Genomic DNA, 23,253 nt, shown 5'->3' on the forward strand with positions numbered 1-23,253 from the left:
TTTTTTCCCTTTTTTTTCGTTTTATTGTAATAAGTTATCACGACATCCTCCTTTCACATTATATTCAGATTCGAAAATCCTTTTTATTTAACGTTCTAGAAAATATGAAATACAATCGACAAAGACGCTAATTAGTATATAATAATACCGTAACGATGTGTATCGTTCTTGGAAATAGTTTTACAATACATATATATCGGCGGAAACGCTTTGCATATTATTGGTTTGACAGAACGTCTAACGTAAAGCCGCAAAACAGAACTCTTTGGACCTGGGCAATGTTAAGGAACCGCTACCACCACGAGTCAAAACGAATTCGTATATCCCAATTAAAGAATCGATCAACAGAAAAACAAGAATGCGATAATTGATGAACGAACGAACACGGTATGTCGTTAAACAAGAAAGGAACAAGTAATCGTGGGAAGAACAAAACTTATTGCATGAAACCATTCGTCTTCTGGCTTTCATGTGCTCGTAAAAAGTGATCTCGCGTGCGTTATTTCTCGCGTACTCTTTATTCTCGAAAAATTCCGGTACGTCGATTCTACCATCGACGCGTGACTATTTAAAAAAATCTACGCTCTTTTTTTTTACCGAGGAGTGAGTGTATATTACTTATTTCTTATTATTTCTTTCTTCTTTTTCTTTTTAAACGTTTTTCTTTCGAGGTGGCGGTTTGTAGTGGCTCTCTTTCGTCGCTAGTGCATTTTTTATAAACCGTTTTTTTTTGACATGCTCTCTTTCGTTAGTTTTTTCCTTTTTTAGTTTTTACTTAAATGGTACAATGACGTATTTTTTATCATTTTTTTTTTGTCTCTTTAATCTACTCGCACTGTTCTGCCTGCTTGTAAAAAACATCGTCGAAAATGATTCTTTTCGTGGCTATTTCATCGTTTCTACGTTCTATACACTAATATACAAGTTACGCAATTTTTTTGTTTTAATCCGTATGCCTGTCCGTCCCACTTATCTAATTATCCGCTAACATGGAATACATTTCTTGTTCTTTATATCCCTCTGCATCTACCGTGTGTCCCAGAAGCATCACCGGCTCGTACATTGCTCGCGCGATTATCGAACAACAATTGTCTTTTTCTTTTTCATTACGTTCAACGTATGAACGACTGTTATCATGAAACGATAATGTTAACAAGAAGCTAAAAAAAATAAGAAGAGAGCTTTTAAAAACGTTACACCGTGTTGTCACGAAATTTCACACCTCTCCTTTCCAGGCGAATCGAGCAACGCAACATGTCAAACAATTTATAATTACAGCTTATACATGCTTCGTATATATTACAAACAGCTTACGATTTAGCCGATGACGCCTTTTTCTTTTCATTTCGCCGAAATGAACGACATTTAATTCGCAACAATGTACACGCGCATACGATTAAATATCGAAAGAAAAATCATGAATGACACGAGTCGACCCGCGTGCAAGTGTAAGAGCCAGTGGCGTGGCAAACGAGTGTACGCATACATATATGACATATATCTGACAAATATATACGATATATATATATTTATATATATATGTTCAATTAGCCCTGCGAATCCGTGGTTGTTTCGTGTAACCGTGTCGAGGATAGATGTGTAGGTGTATACTGTGAGATTATGTAATGTAATGAAAATGACGATATCTCTGCGGTGAGAATAGCGCGCTACTGTACATCAGTCTTAATATCAGGGCGCACCATTCCCGTGGATGTTCTTCTACGTCCTCTTCGTCCTTCCTTGGTTCACGCGTGCGACCGCGCGCGGATTCACGTCCCGTCACCTAAAGAGCCAGCCAAAGGAACGCTGAACGGTGAACCAAGGATGTAGCGAATCAATTTACTATTTCACGTTTTCCTTTGTTATTCGATTAACTGTATAGCGCCATGGCAGTTGAAACCGGTGGGTGCGAAGATGAAAAATGAAGAAGAACGCGGTGTCTTAGATCTGTGTGCTTCTTTCGCGTGTGTGTGTGTGTGTGTGTGAGCGCGCGAGCGCGCGCTCGTGTATATTGTATGTATTCGCAAGCTTGCATTCAACGAAGAGAGGCAAGCTGTTGCTTTTTTTTTTCGTTGAATACTTGTAAACGGATACCGTGGCATATCATCACATCACCAAATAATATCGATCTTGTATGTCTACCTATGTGTGTACGGCATGCGTGATATATGCACATGTAGCGTATACGTGTGTGTAGATGAGTGTATGTTGCGTGTGTGTGTACGATCGAGTGTGTTCTACAAGTGGGAGGTCGCAGATCTTTCATATATATATAATACAATTAGCATGTAGTATTAAAATCATATACAATTGTTACAATATTTAAATAGTACTTATTACATATATATCATATATCGATAGTTTTCAAAGGTTTTAGGTATACATATACAGATATATATATATTTATATGTATATATATGTATAATCAATTATTTATAGGGTTGCTTAATTGTCCTCCTCTTTCGGATCATATGCGTTCCCACCGGGAATCCTTTCTTGATTTTGCGTTTTCTGTATATCTTTGTTTCTTTATCATGATGTTCGCAAGATACCTTCAAGAAAGAGTGACGTGTGTCCGGGTATAGATGGGGCGAAAGAGAAAGAGATGATTGTATCTAAAGTACAAATATTAGAGGCTTAAAGGGAGCGCAAAGGGATATACGTAACGCAACGTGGGAACGCTGTCATATTACTTGCACGATATCTCTGTATATGCCGAATCGAACATCGTGTTGATCGTTTGCAGATAAATGTTGTTATATAAAACAGTAGTCAATTTATCTTTCGCATAAATTTCGTTTAATCGATAAATGCTCGTCGTGCCCCTCTTGGTGAACATTTACAGTTACAAGAATTTAGAGTGGGGCATTTAACTGAAATTTAGACGAGACAGTAAAAAATATTCGTTTATCAAATACTGTTCCATGTGATCCGTTACATATACAGAGATATTACGACACGAAGATGCTCCTTTGATAATGTGATCGGCGTGCGCGAAACTTCATGAATACGAATTGTGCTGCGGCAAATTTCAATGGTTTTTGTCCAATTGAATTGCTAGATTGGGATGTTTACACGCCTTCTATAAATTGGAAGAGACGAACGAGCCGGTCGGTCGTCTTTCCCCTGGTTTTATTTTGCTCTTTTCTTCGTTAAAGGCAAGAATAAGTCCGATACTGTTTGCGTTACAAATCCCGCGATTCGGATCCTTTATTAACAAAATTTTTCATTACTCGGTGACGAATCGTATAATCGCACAGAAATTTACAAAAAGACATACCAAACTGTGTGTACAGAAATACTAAATAATGTGTATCGCACTTTTACATATTTTACAAAGAGTACACGCTCTTAAGGAATAGGATGTACGATTCGCTATAACTAGACAAATTTCGCAGACGGATCTGAGATCGCACAATCCGTAATGCAGGAAAAGAACGAACGGTGAAAGAATACAAAGTTCAAAGTTACAAAAAAAAAAAAAAAAAAAAAAAAATCGAGAAATCGTCGTGTGTAATGTTATGCGTATCATGAACGTATAATTCCGATTTTTCCATCTTTTTCCCGCTCTTTACGTTTTGTTTTATACATGGTGCACGAGCACATCGTAGAAGTCGCGCAACCAATAATTATTTCGTCCTTCTCGCGCTATATAAAAAATTTACACTATTTATAATCAAAAGTTATTGATGAATTTCTTTTCCATTCCTCAGAAGCTTAGAGATGTATACATATATATAACACGACAGCAATAAGGTTGTCAACCTATCGCTAAACATTTGCACTAAACTGTTTTTTTTTCGTTTTTTATCTTTTAATTAAAGTAAAGATTTGTATCTTTTCTTTTTACTCTTGCTTCAAAAGGACAAAATGAAAAAGCCGGAGCATAAAAAAATGTGTTCGTACTATTTTATGTATCATATTTATAAAGCGTTATATACGTGAGTTTGTCATACTCGTGTTTTCATATATATATATATATATATGTATATATATATATATATATATATATATGTACACACACATATATGTATATACGCATATATATACATATATATATATACATATACATATACATATATATATATGTATATATATATATATATACATGTATGTATGTATGTATATATATATATAAAAGTGTGTATAAAGCAATTATTAGTAATAACAATAATAATCCGTAGAGGGAAGGTCGTTAATCAAACAATATTGGTAATTATAGCAATAATAATAATAATAAGAAGAAGAATCATAATAATAATAATGATAAGAATCATAATAAGAATATTAATAATATAATTATAATAATAATAAAAGTATAATAATAATGAATAACCTTAGCTGATAAGACATGAGATTTTGCGTTCGATTTTCGCTTCTGTTGAGTGACTTTTCGGTATTCATTTTTTGCGTTTTTTTTTTTCCTAACTCGACAGGGTGATTATCGTGATGGTTCTATTACAAATGAGATGTTGAATTCCGACGTTTAATTTACAGATGATGCGCGCGATTTACACGGACGAAGGAACTATCGTCATTCCTTATTAAATATTAATACAACATATTGACGTCGCATATTTATGTAACTCGCGTTTTAAAAACGGCAAAGTATCCTGTCGGCTGAGGATGAAAAGTGGCGGTTGGAATGTCTCTGTCCTGTATATGTTGAGTTTTTCCGTTTCGTTATATCGTACATGTGACACTGTTTTTCATCTTTAATTTCTCTTTTTGTTTTTCTATGTCCTTGACATTTTTTTTCTTTGCTATTCGCGGCTCTAAAACGAGCAGCCTCCTCTCAGCGATTTCCGAAAAGATCGAATTCAGGTGTGGGGAACGGTAGCTCGCGTACGTTATCATCCATTCTCCACGAGTACCAGTACCAATCGATCGAATTACTCAGAGAATCCGTGGGCAGATTGGAGGGAAGCAAACGAGAAAGAACGAACGGTCGTTTAAAACCCGATAAGTACTGAGTCTTACGCACTTCCCCTCCTAAACATTTCCAAACTTTTCCTCCCTACTTTTGAACCTGTCGCGCCATTATTACTTTTTGACAGCAATCCTTCAGCAAAGACGAAAGAGAAAGAGAGAAAGGGTTTACCTAAGAATTTGTCAATTTCGTTAATAAATCGTTATTTACAATATGTTACAAAGAAAGCGGCTATTTTCTTCCTCTTCTTTCTTTTTGGCTCTTTCCTTTTCTTTCCGTTTCCCTTTTATTTTTCACATCTTTTTTGTACAAAACCCTAACGGACCTCGAGTTGTTTGCGCTGGTTCCTTCTATCTTTATTTTCTTGTTCCTCTATTTTTTGTTTCTTTTTAGAATTCTACACGTTTAACATCTAAGTTAACAAAATATTATACATTGTACACAGTTGAGATACAACTCGATCTTATTACAACTACCTATCGGCTGTGAGAATGCAACACGCAACGAACTTCCTTTTTCGAATGTATACAAATAGGTGTGGCAAATGTGCGGCGCACACGAACGTCGAATTTAAAAACTTAGCAAGATTTTCTTTTTGTACAACCGTCGAGAATCTCTCGATGAAGAATAATTATATACATACATACTCGTGAAGTGATTTAGATGAAACGTTCTGCTTCGAAACGCTGTTCTGTTCTTCGAATTTCTCAGAAAACCTCTTAAGAACGAGCTACAAGTTATTCCAATTTTATCTTAAAAATGGAATAATAAATCTCCAATTCCGATCTGAATTTTTATTCCTCTAGGAATACGTCTTTAACAAATATAAAAATCCTACGCAACGAAGTATGCGTGAAAGTCGCCGAAATGAACTAAGTATATAGGTGAATTGTACAAAAGAAAATCCTTCGGAAAAGAACGCTATGAAATTGATGATTTTGATCGATGAACTGCTTCATCGAATGTACAAAATCTTAGGAATACAGAAAGTGATGCAAAAATACGTGATGCATGCACGATGTACGAAGCTAATCGTTAAAGCGGACGAGGCGAGACAGAGAAGAAAAAAGATACGAGAAATATAGTTATGCGTGTCCTTTTACAATGCGAAAGTTCGATTAAAAGGAACAAGTACGATATTATTGAAAACAGCTGAGAGGTGCTCTTTCCAACCGTCTTGTGTGATCAGTATATATAATACAATTGAAATGCTTGGTGTGTATAATATGTTGAACTAATGTGTGAACGTGTTGTAAAGGCGTAGGGAAAGAATGGCGCGAAAAGATATAGATACACACGCATTGGGAATATTAATTTCCTGACGTTTTTCTTCTTTTAAAGAACGCGTTATCATTTATACAATGTACAATGGATCTCGGTTACGTTCAAAAATCACCGCGATAATCGCGATGGCTGCGATTATTTAAAAATGGAAGGGAGTTATCGGGGATGTGGGTCAGAAGGGGTGGGATTTTTGGATGAATTCGAACATAAGTGATTTCCTTTCTCTAGAGTGTTTCCTTCGTCAAAAATCTTCATATTTTACAATTGAAAAGTATGTATAAATGTATGTGCCTGTACGTGTATAGAGGGGGAGATCGATGGGGAGATCGATGGGGTGGTTGAAACCATTTTTAAAACGGTAGGAGAAAGGGAAATATTAACGTATATTGATCGAGGGTCAGCAGCATTAGAACGTAAATCATATTTAAATTTAATATAATTAGTAATTATTATAATACACGATATTCACAAAGTGCGTTAAAAAGGAGAGAATTCCCATGAAAAATAAAATATTCATTGAATTTACGGTTCCTCACGATAAGGTTGTCACGTCGTACCTATACACATTTGTTATTTATTTATATCACAATTTACAAAATTTGGGGATCTCGGGAATAGGAGAAAGGAGAAACAGGGCGGAGGGGCAAGGATCGGAAGGAAAGGGATGCAAAAAGGATGTAAGAGAGTAGAAAAAAAAATGCTTCGCGCTTCAGAGCGACAAACGTAAAAATGAACAAAGGAGAACCGTGCTAACGACTTGATGTCTCTCCTCATTGTTTTGTTTCTGTCTTTTAGTTTCATTCTTTTCATCTCCTGTTAAGTTCTGTCTTCGAGAGATGTACACACATATACATAATATACTGATTCATCTTCCAAATTCTTATAAACGTTAAACGAGTAATAAAATCGATTTCTCTTTGCTTCTCTTGTCTTTCTTTTTTTTTTCTTTCTTTTACGAACAATTTGAAGCAATCAAGGGGGCAGATCAGCGGTCAGGTATGGGGTACTCAGCTCCATTCCCATGTCAAACGCTATGCTAGATTTAATCAACATATCTGTAGCTCCTAACCTCTATCGAATCTGAATCGATATCGATTCAATGATCGGACGTATACCGCACAAACACTATTTTCAGCGTGCGAAGATAGTACGGTACACTTGCGATCAAAACATTTCGTGCATGGTGTTAACGGCCATCGCACCCTCATTACAGCTCGATATAAATGCATGCAGCTCTAAGATCTATCCTAGCTGTCTAAACACAATTTTCTCTTCTTCAAAATTTTTGTTGTTATTACCGAGTTTTAATCACGATGAGCCGTATGACTCAACTAACTTCTCCTCTTGTTCTTCCATTGTTTTATGCTTTTCTCATAGGTGTCTAAATGTTTGCCAGAGGACAGGGCCTACGCTCTTTCAAAAGAGTGCTGAGTTTAAAGAGCTTAACAATTTTACCCAAAATGAGGGGAAGTATGTCATAAATTGTTGGAACTATCATGCCGTTAAAACTGTTCTAAAACTCATTGAAAACGAGTGGTGTTTAAAATACAATCAGCCATCTCAGCACTAGTTTCTTTTATATAGTTGCTTGAAGCTTATCCAGCTATTGTGAGGAAACTCGGCTCTCGAACGTTATTAATGCAACTTTCGCGACATTTCAATGTAAATCGCTATTGATATATTACTCGGCAGCACGTTTGATTACTAATAGAAAAAATGCACTGTACTAACGTTATTTTAGAAGTTGATTTTTCCTGACACATATTTGACCTAAAAATTCGTTTTCCTCGTACCGTAATTTCGCGTTGTCCATTCTTGTTGATCTGTACAAATTGTTAGCGTCTCTCGTTCTTTATGGTTTTGCAAAAATAAGAAAAATTATCTCGGTAGTACTTTTTTTTCGTCTTAAGTGAATACGCGCGTATTCTCTTCTTTCAGCTTTATAGTTTCAAGAAGGGACAACGTGACAAGCGGCACATTGAAATGCATTCTTTTTTTTTTCCTCGTCCATTATATGTTTAATGACGATAGATACGTTGCATAAATATTACGTAGATCTTAGTACGTATTTTTTTGAACGTACGAAGATCCTCAAGTTGTTACTTTCCGAAACCGTACGCTTATAAAACCTGCGTTGGCTGCTGAGCTGGTGTAGATACTGCACCAGCAGCAGAAGCAGGCGGTCCAATAGGACCAAGATCACCTCCACCACTCGTAGCACCAGCTGGTGTTGCTACCCCCATTGCAGATGCAGTTTTCATGAAGAATTTCTCCAGCTTGACAATGATGTGCTTGCCATAGGTGTACTTGCGCAAGCTACCTAAATGTGGGCGGATCTTGTGCATCAGTACTTTACGTTGTGCTGGTTCTGCTACATCGATCATTTTCTGAACCACGTAGTTGGCATACTGATCCTTCATCATGACGTTCAATGCGCTGTTTCGTAACAAGTATAAAAAGTAAGCAGTTAATGGCAAGTACAAACGAATTTTAGCAACAAGTTGCAACAAAAGGAATATTGGTGGAAATAATTCTCGTTGATAAATATCGAAGTTTTATATGTTGCGAAACCTACTTGTCGTTAAATCCGCATACTTCCTCAATGAGTACAGCACGCTCTTGTCTTGTAGCATGGGTCACACACTTTTCAACGACGTTGCTCGCAAATTTATGTTGAGAGAGAGTAAGTACTTTACCCCTAACACTGCTGATTAACTGTGCCTTGTCTTCCGGCTTTCCATGTTCTATAAAACAAACACGTACGAATGAATTACTCTGGTAGGAAAAGAAAGTTATAAATATATTTTTAAGCAACGACATTTACCAAGCACATGTTGGATCACATAATTTCCATATTGATCTTGAATAAGTTGGTCAGTTGCAGCGTGTAACTCTTGAAGAATGCCCTGAGTTTGTTCAGGAGTGCAGTGCTCGAGAATACGTTGAATTACTCTGCAACCGTAGGGATGAGTACTCAAGGAATACACTTGACCAGCGAATGCTCCGATTACAAACTGCAGTGCTCGTGGTTCAACGCACTCGATGCATTTTTGCACAACGTGATTTCCATTTTGATCTTTAACGCATTTCAAAACGTGCCCGTCCAGTTCACGGACAATCTCTTGTTGCTGTTCTGGTCCGATCGATTCGAGAGCTTTCTGAATCACTCTACAACCGTACATTTGCAGTGCCAAAGGCAGTACGTGTCCTCGAACCTAACATCAACGATTAATTGAACGCTAGTAAAGATCTAAAAGACTTTATGCATCTACTTTAATCGTTCAGCTACAATTATTTTCGATCAATAAGTATCAGTTGACACGCAAAGGTATTCATCATTTAATCTACTTCCTACATACGTAAATAAAAATGAACGTCGTAATTACCTTCTGGGCAAGGGTGGATTTTTGTTCCGGCGTACCGAACTCAAAGAACTTCTGAATAACATAATTCCCGAAAACATCGGTCATCAATGAATAAGCAGAAGTAAGGATCTCTTGGAATACAAGCTGCTTTTCGCTAGCCGAAGCACGTTCTAATTTCTGCTGAATAAAACGGGAACCATGCTGATCTTGACTGAATTCAACTATGTGATTGGCCAAATCACGTAGCTGAAGACTCGGGAATCTGAAGTACATGAGAATTGCTTGTAACATAAGCTGTGTTACGAGATAATGAGACACTCGTGTCCTCGAGTGATAACTGGGGAAGCACGTACCGGTTATTCCTAAAGTCTTCTAACAAACGTGATCGTCCACCAGCATTTTTGTCCCCGATGCTGGTCGTGCCACTGCGGCCAGGTTTGCCCACCAAGTTCGGGAAAAGAGAGCTACTAGAGCCGAAAACCCCGTTGGCTGTTAAAGCTGGAACTGCGCTAGCACGGAACTTGGCTTCAGCGCCAGGGGCAGCAGATACCCGACTTGCTCCACCGACGAGTCCACCTAAAGACCCTCCCAAAGTTGGCGGCGGTGTTAAGGATAATCCTAATGGGCTTGGCGATGCAGTTACTGTGCCTGCAAATAAGATCGTGCAACTGTAGACGAACGTACTTAACCCTCCGAATTATACAACACACAGAGCAGCGGATCAGTACCTAGGGCTCCGTAACTCTGAGGCCATTTTGCACGGCTGTACTCCAAGCTAGGGCTGAAAGCAGATGTATTTCTATCGAACGAATCTCTCCGGGCGGTCGAAGAAGCTCCAAGACCTAGACCTGAGAACAGATAAGAAGAGATGCGAGATTTTCTAAAAGCCGAATTTCACTAAGGGACAAGCTCACGATTGTCGATGTATGATTGTTTTAAGGTATACAAAGACGTCACTAGGAGAATACGTTCAAAATGACAAGTGTGTAAAGACAAACGATAAGGCTCTTGCAAAGCATGCAAACATATGCGGTCGTTATGTACAAAAGAGAAAAATCGAGGACACCGCCGACGCCTGAAACTGAAACATCCGTTTCGAAAGAGTGTGTTGTTCGTTGGCTAGGAATGTGTACCTGTACTCTGAAGCTGAGCGGGCGAGCCTAGTGCTCCCAGAGGGGAGCCGCCATATCCTAGTGCCGCTAAACCTGCGGCTAGTCCCGATCCTTGCTGTTGTGCCTGCTGTACCGCAACTGCTTGAGCCTGTGCAACCACTGCTGCTGCACTGCACGCCGCCAGACCTGCACCAAAAGCCCGCAACCCACACACGCTCTTAGTTATCAATTAATTTGCCGTACCTTACCGACCTTATACCGTCTATAAGCCTAGCGGTACACCGTTCCAACACATACACACGCACGCTTCCGGTATCGACAACGAATTCGTACTAGACATTTTTAGTCACCAGGTTAATACGTGGCGTGTATACACGTATGTACAAGTAACAAAGAAGTTATTCGACGTTAATATATATATATAAATACATATGTATATTTATACGCATAACTGTTTCTCAAAAATTCACTGATATATTTAATCGTGAGTCATGCATATGTATAGGCTATACATAATATGTATATAGATTTATATATATATGTATACCACGTAGAACAGAATCAATATGTCGGAAAAAAAGTAACACATATCTACAATGCTGATGAGCAGTCCGGATATTTAATTACAATCTCTATGACTACAACGCTTCTTACCCAAACATTCTCCCGGTGTTGCGTTACTATGGGACGTAGGAGTTGGCTGGGAATATAGACTCGGTGGTGGTGGAGCCGGTGGTCCTGGTGGTGGTTGTGACGGAGCTCTGTTTACCAAAACGGGCGCTGGGCTGACTAATCTCATAGGGGTTGCCGCGGAGCTTAATCCACGCACCCCACCCATCACGATGGATCCATTCTGATCGTAGTACGCCGGTATCACCTGATATTGGCCTTGAACCTGTCAATACATCGATATAAAATCAACTGTATATCAAACGTAATATTAATTTGAGAACGCCGTATACTAGAAGCAAGTAGCAGCTCTGTTTGACACAGAAACGTAGGAACGTTAATGAGCTGGCAAATTGTTGCTCGAAGTTTATATTTAATCCCCACGGCCAAATTTAATCGAGAAACGTTCAACAGGCGAGCGACGGGAGAGACTTTGCACGCAGCGAAACACATATCGGCAATAGCTGAAATTGCGTCGCGACAATAGGATTTATTTCTAAACACATGCGTCCGATCCGAATGTCCCATTGGAAAGCGGGCTAGCTAATTAACTTGCTTACAGTTTGAGCCAAATTATTTGCAGTGTCTTGAACGGCAGCTGCCGCCGCAGCCGAAGATGGTGTCAATGGTCTCCTAGGAGGCGGCGGAGCGGCAGCTTGAGGAGGTGCCTGCGGTAGCAATCCGGCTGGATAAACCCACGGCGCTACTCCATAATACTGCGGCACCACTGGAGGTGGTGCACCGGCTATCAATGCTCCGACATATGGTTCTTGACCGCTGATTACGGTATACGGTGCCGTGGGAAAGTTCTGCTGTTGTTGTTGCTGTTGTTGTTGTTGAGCTTGCGAGGCGGCTAGGTACTGCTGCTGCTGCTGTTGTTGCTGCTGCTGCAGGAGTTGCAACTGCTGTGGAGTGGCTCCTTGCGGCTGACTTCGGAATAGTTGCTGCAACAGAAGGAAATCGTATTCGTTAAGCACAATTTTACTCGTTTCTTCCGCGGTTACGTGTGGTCGTCGGTAATAACTCTACCGGACTCTGTTAAAGATACACGTAGGTTCACGGCGCGAGATACTCGTTGTAATCCTCTGTAATTTCACGTCCCTTCGTATTATTACCTTTTACGAGATACCGTACAACTTAATATGCTCAATTATTAATGAAATGGGAAAACAGCCAGCTACCATCATGTACAGGAATTTAGTTGCAAAAACGTCAAATAGCAGGAGCAGTTGGTAGCGACAGGCGATTGCGAATTTTCGGTAATACGTGGCAGGTCCACGAAGCATTACAAATGACGTCAGCTTCTCCTCACCGTCTTAATTTATTCGACAATACGTAGCGAGCGTTTACCGAGGAACTCTGGGCAAAACTCCAATCGCGTTGGACAGAGATTAAAGCGTCCAAGAGTCGGAGAAGCGGCCGATTGAATTGTTAGTCGTGTAAATCTCCACGGTGGTAACGTAATCGGTGCTTCGAGGCTCGATGGCGACACTCTGTTACCGGGTGAGAATCGAGCCGGGCCAGGTTTAAAGTTTCGAACCAAGGTCGAAACATGAGAGAGGAGAAGCCAGGAGGCGGGATTGTCCACGTTCACAGATATCGGTGTAAAAGCAACGTTAAAGTTGTAGACAGCTAAGGCCTGGTTGGCTTGGGTCGACGACCCCCTGCGGACGTTCACCGACAAGCGCTCGCCTCTATGTTACCGGTACTCGTTCTGGACTCTCTAATTGACCGACAAACGCGGTACAGTTTGACCGTGGACGGAACGCTCGTACCAAAGAATCGCGTTTGATTCAATCCATATCTTTCTGTCGATATCTCGAATATTCGTATCACGTTGCCTCGGCGACTAGAGAATAGAATTGGTTAATTTTGGCAAACCAATTTCACGTAGAAAAGTTCCAATATATTGATTCTAAATAGACTAAGAACGAAACAGTGACGCGAGGTTCGATCGAATAGCGTCGGCCGTTACGTCAACGTTAATTGCTAGGATTGCAATACAAATTACAGACGCTATTACGAACGAATAGTCTTTGGCGTCAACGTTTCATTTAGCCGGGAAGAATGCATTGGCTTCTTCCCCAGCAATTACGCTTTACTCGTTATGGAAGAGGACCACCTACGACATTTTTCCCGTGCCGTCATTAACTTTGACCATAAAAATAATCCCTCTAGGTCCCTTAACGAACACAACGATCTGTGTCTAAATAAATAGGCATTGTTCCGAGTAGGTTGTTGCTCCGCGAGAGCGTAGAAACTTGAACCATTCACGACACGCTCTAGCCCTCCGAGTCAGCGATGCGTTTCGGGTATTAACCTCTTCCGGAAGCGGCTCGAGCTTCAACCAAGGCCACGGTTACGTTCGGTGATTGTTCCATGCGCGAACCTTGCGGACCCCTCTTCTTTCCCAATCTGGTGTACAGGTTGCTTTTCTTGTTGCTCAAGGTTTAACAAATTCGGAAAGTCTGCTTATACAACGACCCAACGAAACTCGAGATACCGAGGCAAATTTATCTAAGTAAAGCGATTTTAAAGATCTGAGGTGCTATTATTAGGATATGAGGTATATTTAATAATGTTATACTAAAATTTAGTGTAAGCACACGTACAAAAATAACGTATACCGGTAGTAATCGTCGCTCGCGCCCGATACTATTACACCGATCACACAAAGGATAAAAATTCGACTGTCCTAGGCAACCTGCTAATAAACACATTTATATCGACAGACTTATTACAAAAAGTTCAAAGTTACAGTTCTTATGTAACTCCGGTTGAAGGTTACAAATAACGGCTGTAACAATCTGTCCCGAGTTCGTTTGCTCTGCCCTTGTAAACCAAAACAACATTGGCACAATAATATGAGTCTCTCCAGATTCGAATTTTCCGTTGACTTTTCTACGTTCATGTGCCGCTACAGATCGTTCTAACGTAACGTCTTTTCGCAAATCTATGAGACTAGAAGGGGTTTCGCTTACATCGATGATACGCAATGCAGACAATCCTTTTGATATGCAGAATTTGAAAATTTGCAGGGCCTAGTTGCAATCAACGTTAACCCACTTCTCGATATGGTACAGTGTAGCCATTCGAAGTAACTAAGGGCCATAAAACTGACTGACTTGTTTATTTTATCTCCAGATACATCTCTTGTTACGAATCTATTCGAGGAAGAGCAGCACAGTGTAATTCGCTAAACCGGCTAAACGATAGGCGCCAGATCAGGCTCTTAATATTTATTGCGTCTACGAAATGTTTAATAACGCTGTATACTATCTTATCGCTGGCCTGACCCGTGTGGCACCAACGATATACAACGGCACTCCACACCCTACTATCCTGCTCTATCTTTCAATCTCATTCAGCGATTAAGTTTCAATTACTTAACACGCTGTAATTTTCAATCTTCCAGCAGGCATGTGAAAGAAAGATTGCAATATCTTATACCGATACTGACAAAGCAGATACGAAGAGGAAGCGGACAGGATTCGAGTTGTGGTGTCACCAGCTGACGGTTGACACGTCGATGGCTTACCATAGGAAAGCGTAGAAAAGAACGGTCGAGGGGCTACTCAATTCACGGCACAGTTTTCAATGGAAGTTGCAGCAGGAGCCATTACCGCAGAAGTCATTAGTGCCCTCGAACGGGATGAGGTGAAAACGAACGCCTAAATGGAAATCACGGTGATTGCGTTTGAAAAGGGGTGAAAAAAAAAATGGGGTTGAAGCTCGACACAGAACCGGGGGAACCGTTTGATTTTGGCAAGGGTGGAAAACAATGCCCGAGAACATTGTCGTAGGTGAGAGAAGAGGGCTGCTATACGTTCCTGGAAGTGTGACTCACTGTTGAATACGTAAGGTTTCCGCCGGCGGCTTACAAATCCGCGCTACAATACCAGGCCTATTGATTCCTGCTCTCTACGCGCTCGAGTATCCACACACGTTGAAGAGAGAATATCTGGCACGAGTCGACCGTGACAATCGTTGCCAGATTTTTCGAAAACCCTTCGGGCATTATCCGTCCTTAATGGTTGGTGGCATTCGAGTTTTCCGCTTATACGACCGCGATCACGATGCGTACACGACCGCACAGTTTGTGCGCAACGATCATTCTACTCGTGCTTGCTAATCGAATATAGCTGGCGCACGCTCGTTCGAGCTCGTACTACTATTCGATTGAGGAAGTTAAATGGCATAAATTAAGCCTGGTGAGGTTCGCGAGAATGCGATCAATTCTCTTTGTGGAACAGGTATTTTAACACGCCTTCATAGAGCTCGATCGCCTTCCAAACGAGACGATTCGTTTCTTATTAAATTTCATTGGATCGGTAAGCGTTAAAAAGACGAGCTTTGACAAGAGGAGCTCGGTCTCCAGTGCCAGAGAATTACACGTCCAGCGAGGAACGGTAGAATTGGCGAAAAGCCCGAACTTCGATTACCAACGGTAGAAGCGGTCCACAGCCGGCGTAATCAGTGATATAAGAAGCATTAAGCGAGAGATATTCGTTACTAAATCCCTCGCAACGCGGTCGTGAAAACGGGTTTCAACGAACGGAGTTCAACGAACTTTCGAGCGTGCTCGTTTGACTTTCAAAACGGCGTGCTTCGAATGGTAACTTTAACATTTACCACACGAACTGCCTTTCTTGCGGCGCGAGTGAACCACGTTCGAAACGATCGATCGTTTTGACCGTCATGCCGCGCTGTCGAAATTTTCAACTCGACGATTTTCGCTCGGCCGAACGCCGAACGTAGAAAATCAGCCAAGCAAAACTAGCACCAAGTTTACGGCAGCCGATGGCCCAATGGTGTTGCGACGTCGTTGCGGATAAAGTAGAAGGGAGGAGACGATGTTTCTCATCGTCTTTCTTTTTATCCGTCTCTGTCGCTTTCATAGTCCAACAATCAGCGACATCGCACTTTCGACGTGGCAGGACGTGCCAGCAACGACACTCTCGAAGAGAGGAAGAGAAATCGTTTGGACGCGCAACGCCGATAACTTTTGTCGTTAATACGTAGCGTGTTGTGTTCCCTTCGTGTGTTACGCGCGTAAACTCTGTTGGAGAAAGATCGATGTAATACGGGCATGAAAAGGTCTCGAATCGGAGCATGCATCCGCCAGCAGCGTTTTATCGTTCATGCATTGTGACAATCGCGAGAAACTTTGATAACGGCGTGGATATCGTACCGGTGGTGTTTCGATAACGCATTTTAGTTTCGCTGACACTAACGTTACAAACATTCAATTCTCAACGCGTTACGGTTTGCCGATCGACCGCAACGCGTTTTGATACGATTATTCCTAACCTGATGTGCGCGAATCGAGAACACACCACCACGATCAAGTCGATCGGTCCCTCCAAACGTGTCGATAGATTCTTATCTTTATCAAAAGTTCAATATACATAGCAACCAATTACTTGATACGGCGTATACGTTGATTTAAAGATGATTTTTATTACAATCGGAATAGCGATTACTCGTTATCTTGAGAAAATACCGCGGAGGAGTATGAAAAATATTATCTAAATTTATAAATTTCATCGGGAAAGGTTTGCACAATCGAGACCCAAATCTTGAAAGACCGCATCTGTTTGGCCGAAATGTGCTTTTCAGTGCACGATCGATGTTGACGTCAGGCAGCTAACTCGAAAATGGGTTGCAAGTAAGTATTGGTAGACAAGGTATGCTCCATTGGCCTTGTAATGTCACGCGTACCTCGATAATTACGTATTCTGATGCCTGATCGTCGATGTTGTATCACGCGTTCCATTCTCTTCTCTCAACTTCGTACTACCGACGACTTCGGCGACAAAAAATAGAAAGTTTCGTGTTTCTTTAATTCCTTAACTAATCTTTCACCTGTGTAAGACAGACCACCGAAGAGGATGGCGCGCAGCTATTGAAACTTTTCGATTACAAGCGCGCGCGAACGTCAGAGACCGTAATGTTCGTGCATCTGCGAGTGGTAATGAACGATGGAACTAGCCGGTAAAACTTTCCACCAGGTTGAATTGAACTGAATCTAGATTTCGGCCTGCACATTACCATATCTCCTAGGCGAGCGCGTATTATTGATTCTAACCGAGCAAAGTCGCTATTCCGCTTGGATAGCAGCGCGGCGTGCCGCGTGCACGTAAACCGCTTTGGCAAAGACGAATTTCGCCAGGGAAATTTATTAACATTTCGCGGCCGAGGCAACGCCATTAGCTCGCTTTGATTGCCGCCAATCTGAATATCAACCTTGAACGAGCGTTTTACGAGCCCCGCGAAAACTATCTATGATATAAGCAACCAGAGTGTGCGCATTCGCTTTCCGCGGGGAACAATAGCGATGCGCAACGAGGGAAGCTTGACTTTTAAAATTAGAACTTTTGGCCAAGGGAATGATCTCGATGATCGTGGATTGATGATCGCGAATCGACGATTCATTTCTCCGGCGATAAAAGAGTCGTTCGGATTGGCAGAACGACAGATGGGAAATGTGGCATGAAAAGCAGGACGCGTATCGATGAATCGAAAACTGGCGGGGCAGAGCAGAAGCAGGATATTTGTGAAACACGGGCTGTTTGCGTGAAATAAAAGTACAACGACAAATAGCGGAGAAGCCCGTTACTTAACCGCTTCGGAGCACCGTTAACTCACCTGACTGCGTGTACGGAATATACAGGGTGTCTTCGACGTGGCTGCACAACGACATATTCCCACTTGGCTCTATATCGAAAACGTTCGCGTAGGTAATTTTCCAATCTAAATCCCCCATCGACGTCGTAACCCGTTCTCCGATTATCGTTACAATTGTATCACGTGCTATTAATTACCAAAAAGCCTGGCAAATCTCGTGTTTCTCCGCTCGTTCCCCGACATCGATGTTAATTAAACCGAACGTACTTTTATCACGAATTTCCTCTCGGATCGATCGTTCCTCCCAAGCACGAGTCACGATCACGGTTAGATAGATAATGATAATTCTTTTAAACAGAAAAATATTCCGGCGTTCGAACAACAGAATTCCGGTCTACTTCTACATGGACGCGATTCAAGAACTGGTTCGATAGCCATCAGGAACAATCGGGGACGCAACAATTAAGACGATACAAAAACAACGAGGACCCTGTGAATGCAGAGAGCCGAAGAAATTATTCGTTCCCGGAGGCGACCGTCTCGGACCCCGCCTATACGCCAGCCGGTAGAGACGAGCAGGATTCGTGACAACGACGACGAGAACGACGACGAGATCGACAACGACGACGACGACGACGACGACGACGACGATAACGGCGACGTCGACGATGGCGAAGATCGCATTCCCCGATGGATTCATTTCAACGAAAAGAGGTCAAGGGTCGAAGTGTCCGATTGCAACGACAATTTCCAGAGACGTCGATCGTTTCATGAAATTACCGCTGCGTTCAGCGGCACGGTATTTCGATGTGTACAAGGCCGAAATTGCGCAGCATAGTTTGGTGAAGCTGGTATTTCGCAGGCAGATTTGACCGAGTCATGAACTTGGCCAGTATTCCAGTCCGGTTTCCATTGACCGTAACGCGGCTGCGTTCGTTCCGCGACGTGAAATCGCGTGCAGACGTGTTACGATTAAAGCAGTGGAATGACTAATTAATCGGGTAGAAACGTTCGCGTGTTCGGCTGCGATACAGCTCGATTCAAAGGAAGTGCGATCGAGGAGCATTCTAGAAACGCCTGAAACGACAAATTTCGTTGATAACGCGTAGAAGAATCGTTTTGCAGGTTTAAGTAGGCCAGACAGGATATGGGGAAAGTTTTAAATACCCTTATCTATCGTTGAGCTTGTTCAACCAGTGTTAGGAAAACGCGAAAGAAAAGCACAGTGTAAAACGTTGTTTCACGATGGCTACCGCTCGCTCCAGATAACGCGTCGCTCAGAGCGATGCCAACTTTCTAAGCGTGTGCAGGGTCCGTTCTTTCCGCAGTTCCCGGTATAAATCACGCGATCGAGCCGGCAACGCTCTCTGCGTATATGTATACACGTGTATGTGTGTGTATGTGTGTGTGTGCCGGTTGCGGAGAACCGCTGGTGTTAATGTTCCATCGGCAGAAACCGGTTCCCCAGACACCGGGAATCGATCGAATTGACCCAAGCTTGCTCAACGCACGATACCCTCCTGACTTTGTACCGTTCTCCAACCAGCCACCGAATGATTCGTTGTTTTCGCGTCGCGTATCTCGTCAACGTCATCCAGGGAGAGCCTCTCTGCTCCTGTCACGACACATGTCTTTGTGTCACGAGGAAAACGGGAAGAAAAAGAATTTCGCGGATGCCACCTGTAAATTCGTCCGGTATCGCGTCGCTCGTCTCGACGTACAGACACATAGAAAATATGCGACGTCGAACAGGTTGAACGACGCCGGTGACGAAACCTGTAGTCAGGATGAGACAAACAAACTTAACTTTTCAAGCAGACGCGTCGCGGACAATCTCTGTTATACCGTTAGCTGGAACTGGTGGCGAGTCTCGGTTTAAGGCGGTTCATTCATGAAACATACATCAGTCCCGTGATTTCGTGGGACTATCCACTGTTCGAAAAATGAATGTGGAACGGATTCACAATTATCGAGGTAGTCCGTAGACATCCACATCGGGACTTGAAGACAATGCCTATTGTGAGCGTCTATTCGTGGTCTGGTCTCGCACGCAGCGCGTTTCCCGTTATAGGCGCTAGCCTAGTTGCAAAATTCAATTAAAATAAACTCTCTCGTTGGGACACGCGTCCTGTTCTCGGTGACGGCCGATCCCATAGGGAGAGACGAGTGAAAAAGTTAAAAACAAAGAAAAAAGACACTGAGCGGAGGCGGATACAGGAAGGAAACGAGGGAGAAATAGATAGATAGATAGAGAGAGAAAGAGAGAGAGAGAGAAGACACAAAGGTAAACTCGATGGAGGAGAACTCGCGTGATAAGGGTTGGAACCACACCTTGATACCAGATACCCCTTCGCGGTAGCTTTTAGCCAAATGACGCGGATTTTATTATTGGATGGCCTTTAAGGGTGCGGCCCGGTTATCCTGCCGCAGTCTAATGGGCCGTTAACCAGCCCCACCTTCCTCTTGGCATTTTTTTTTTCACGCGACACCCGTTATGCGTCACGTGGAGACCTGGATCGACCTCCGACACGCGACTCTATCGTATACGTAAAAAGAGGCCTACAAGAAACATCATTTTTTTCTCCCTATCACGAACGAACCTTTCGTCCTTCGTCTTCCACCATACGAGCCTGAGATTCACGTGTCACGAGAAGAATAGTAGCCGAAATTAAGGATGACAAATTGGTTCGTGCCTGATAATACTTCTTCGAAATGGACTGAATCTTTATATACGTGGTATCATAATATAATACTCGCGAAAGCGTGGCTTGACTTTCCTCTACGTTTTTACCACGAAAGTAAAATCACGACGACGAAGAAGGAAATCGAAAGCGTGTTTCGAAGACATCGCACGAATTTCGTCTAAGTGTCATTGAAACTTAGAATTTCGTTGGATCTACGTTTTGACAAAACCGCATCCATGAAAGATCGCTCGTGAAAGCGTGTCGGCGGGAAGTATCCGGCGAAACCGATGCCGTGTAATTGTTCTCGAAGAGAAAAATCGATCGGCGAAGAAATTCGAAAGTCCGAGACCGAGTTGGATTTTGTCGCTAGAACGAAGAATGGGAAACTCTGGGAGGAATTAAAGGAAGTCCACCGTGGAAGCGTACAAGAAAGCGTGTCGTTGATGGAAACCGTGCCGAATACCTGGTCATCAAGACGAGACTAATTTCTACTACGTGATATCCCGAATTATTTGCTGTGCAATTTGAACACCGTTACATGAACACGCGCTGTACTACTTCTAAATATTTCTTACTCATTTGAATAAATAACAGAGTAAAACTTTAAATGTAAATACACGGCAAATCTAAAACGAAAATATCTAATATAACTTCCTGGTAATGCCGTCGATGTAGCATCTACTTTAATCAAGCCGGCAGAACCCGTAAAGTTTTCTCCGATGTTGAAACTTTGGAAATGTAAAAAAAGAGTTGGAGTACACTCGATGCTATTGGTACAAAAGCCATTGTCACCAGTGGTTTAGGATTTCTGATCCCGATCGTCCACTTCACCAGCTGGAGTGCCCTCTGACGCGAAGCGAGCACTGGTTAGAGGCGGAAAGTGGATTTAGAAAATCGAAACGGATTGAAGTATCGACGCGCCATCGAAAACGTACAAGTGTCGAAAATATTTCACGGTTAGTTAGCTAAACCTTCCTAGCGTCTCGGCTAAGTCGATCGTCCAACGCGTCTTCGTTCATCGGCCAATTCGGCTGATTAGCGAAGAACTCATCCGCCGCTCCTCTCGACGATTTCCTCCGCAAATTCGTTTTGAGGCAAATTTGTTCCGTGGACTGCGGGACGTTTCAGTTCATTGAGACGTTTGGCGAAGGAAACTGGGCGGAGAAAAGAGCGAGGTGAGCCAATTAGTTTTATTAAGGGGAGAGAAATCGGCGTAGGCGTCGTGCAGCAACGTAAGACGAGCGAGGAAGGTCTTCTCTCAGTGGCGCCGCCGATTTTATTAGACCGTTATCGTGCACCAGACAGAATATTTGTCTTCGCTTCGCCTCTTTGTCGTGCCGCAATTGTGCCCGTCCACTTTTGTTCGACCTTCTGCTTTGCTCACGCGCGTGTTGCGCGGTGAACACATTGTCGTGTGTATACGATTGCACGTGTATAAGAGCCTCACTCACGCCCACGTGTACATATACACGCAACTTACGTTGCTCGACTTTTCCAGCAGGGAAGGTCACAAAGTCGGTTCACGCCTCGCGATATCGGATTTATCAAATAATGGCCATCGATGATCGGATAAACGAAGCAAATATGTGAACGGCGAACGAACGGTGAATGGATTGAAAAAGCCTACAGACGATATGCGTTTTGCTTCGAAGAATTCAAATAGAAACCGATACGCAACATCGATGTATCAATATTTGTCGATGCTCGATTTCGAGGAGCGATGAATTTTCTTACGTAGTCAACGCATCGGAAATGTTATCAACGCGTGTACAGTTCTATCTATGAATCTTCTAATCGTCGTGTTTTTTTCCGACTGTGTTCGATTTTTCCTGCTGTTATGTTCCCAGCATTTGTCATCGATGGGATCTCGCGATCTCATCGACGAGACTGCAGTTGGGAGACATCAATCGAACACGACAAACCAGGGGGTGCTCGTTAACACGGCTGAACGGGAATCGATGAATTTGTAATCGTAAGAGTACATCGAGGACATAGAAAAAGAGGGAACGAGGAAGAGAAGTGGAGGGAACGAGAGTAGGCGTACGGGAAACTGTCGAGAGCGCGCACTGTCGAGGAAAAAATAAATAAACGACGATAAATACACGGAAGAACCGTTAATACGCAAAGATATCGGCGCGAATATCAAGAGGATGAGAGGAAGAAAGATAGAGGAAGAGAAACGGGTCCTCGTCGAGGCGTATGCTGCAAGCATGGGGTTGATTTTAATACCCCCCAGGGAGAGAGGGGTTGTAGATGTGACCTTTATGAAATGCTACAACCTTTGTAAGCCCTGATTGCACTTCTTCGTATATACAGAGAGGCGTACACAGACTCGAGCGCCTACACAAAGATGTACACGTATACCAAAGCGGTATGAAAGCGCGAGCGCGATGTGCATCGCGTGTACATGTAGAAAGCGGGCCTAACACAGTGTCTTAGGATCGTCTGGCTGTACACGAACCATTGTTTTTCAAACATACACGTCTCTTCCAACTATGTGCCTTAGGTTTGCCCGGCAGTATCGCATTCTGCGAGAGAAAGAAAGATAAACGGCTGGTGGTATCCGTATCGAAGAGGCGAAC

General features: G+C 42.3%; 1 protein-coding gene across 3 annotated transcripts in view; it reads right to left on the minus strand.

Annotated features, from left to right (window-relative positions):
• Positions 1-4,369: 4,369 nt before the first annotated feature.
• The window catches only part of LOC117214413 (pumilio homolog 2-like), a 63,929-nt gene continuing 45,045 nt past the window's right edge, over positions 4,370-23,253 (minus strand). For 2 of the 3 annotated variants that reach the window (XM_033460510.1, XM_033460511.1), the window contains 9 exons: positions 11,921-12,304; positions 11,346-11,586; positions 10,713-10,877; positions 10,308-10,427; positions 9,933-10,227; positions 9,601-9,841; positions 9,039-9,429; positions 8,790-8,958; positions 4,370-8,650 (listed from right to left, as the gene is read on the minus strand). In XM_033460510.1, coding sequence (XP_033316401.1) covers positions 8,335-8,650; positions 8,790-8,958; positions 9,039-9,429; positions 9,601-9,841; positions 9,933-10,227; positions 10,308-10,427; positions 10,713-10,877; positions 11,346-11,586; positions 11,921-12,304 — 2,322 coding nt within the window. In that variant the 3' untranslated portion in view covers positions 4,370-8,334. The remainder of the gene's footprint in view (positions 8,651-8,789; positions 8,959-9,038; positions 9,430-9,600; positions 9,842-9,932; positions 10,228-10,307; positions 10,428-10,712; positions 10,878-11,345; positions 11,587-11,920; positions 12,305-23,253) is intronic. The other variant, XM_033460512.1, reaches the window with a different exon arrangement.

This window comes from Bombus bifarius, unplaced genomic scaffold (genome assembly GCF_011952205.1).
Source record: "Bombus bifarius isolate JDL3187 unplaced genomic scaffold, Bbif_JDL3187 scf7180000009200, whole genome shotgun sequence".
In the NCBI taxonomy this organism is placed as follows: Eukaryota; Metazoa; Arthropoda; class Insecta; order Hymenoptera; family Apidae; genus Bombus; species Bombus bifarius.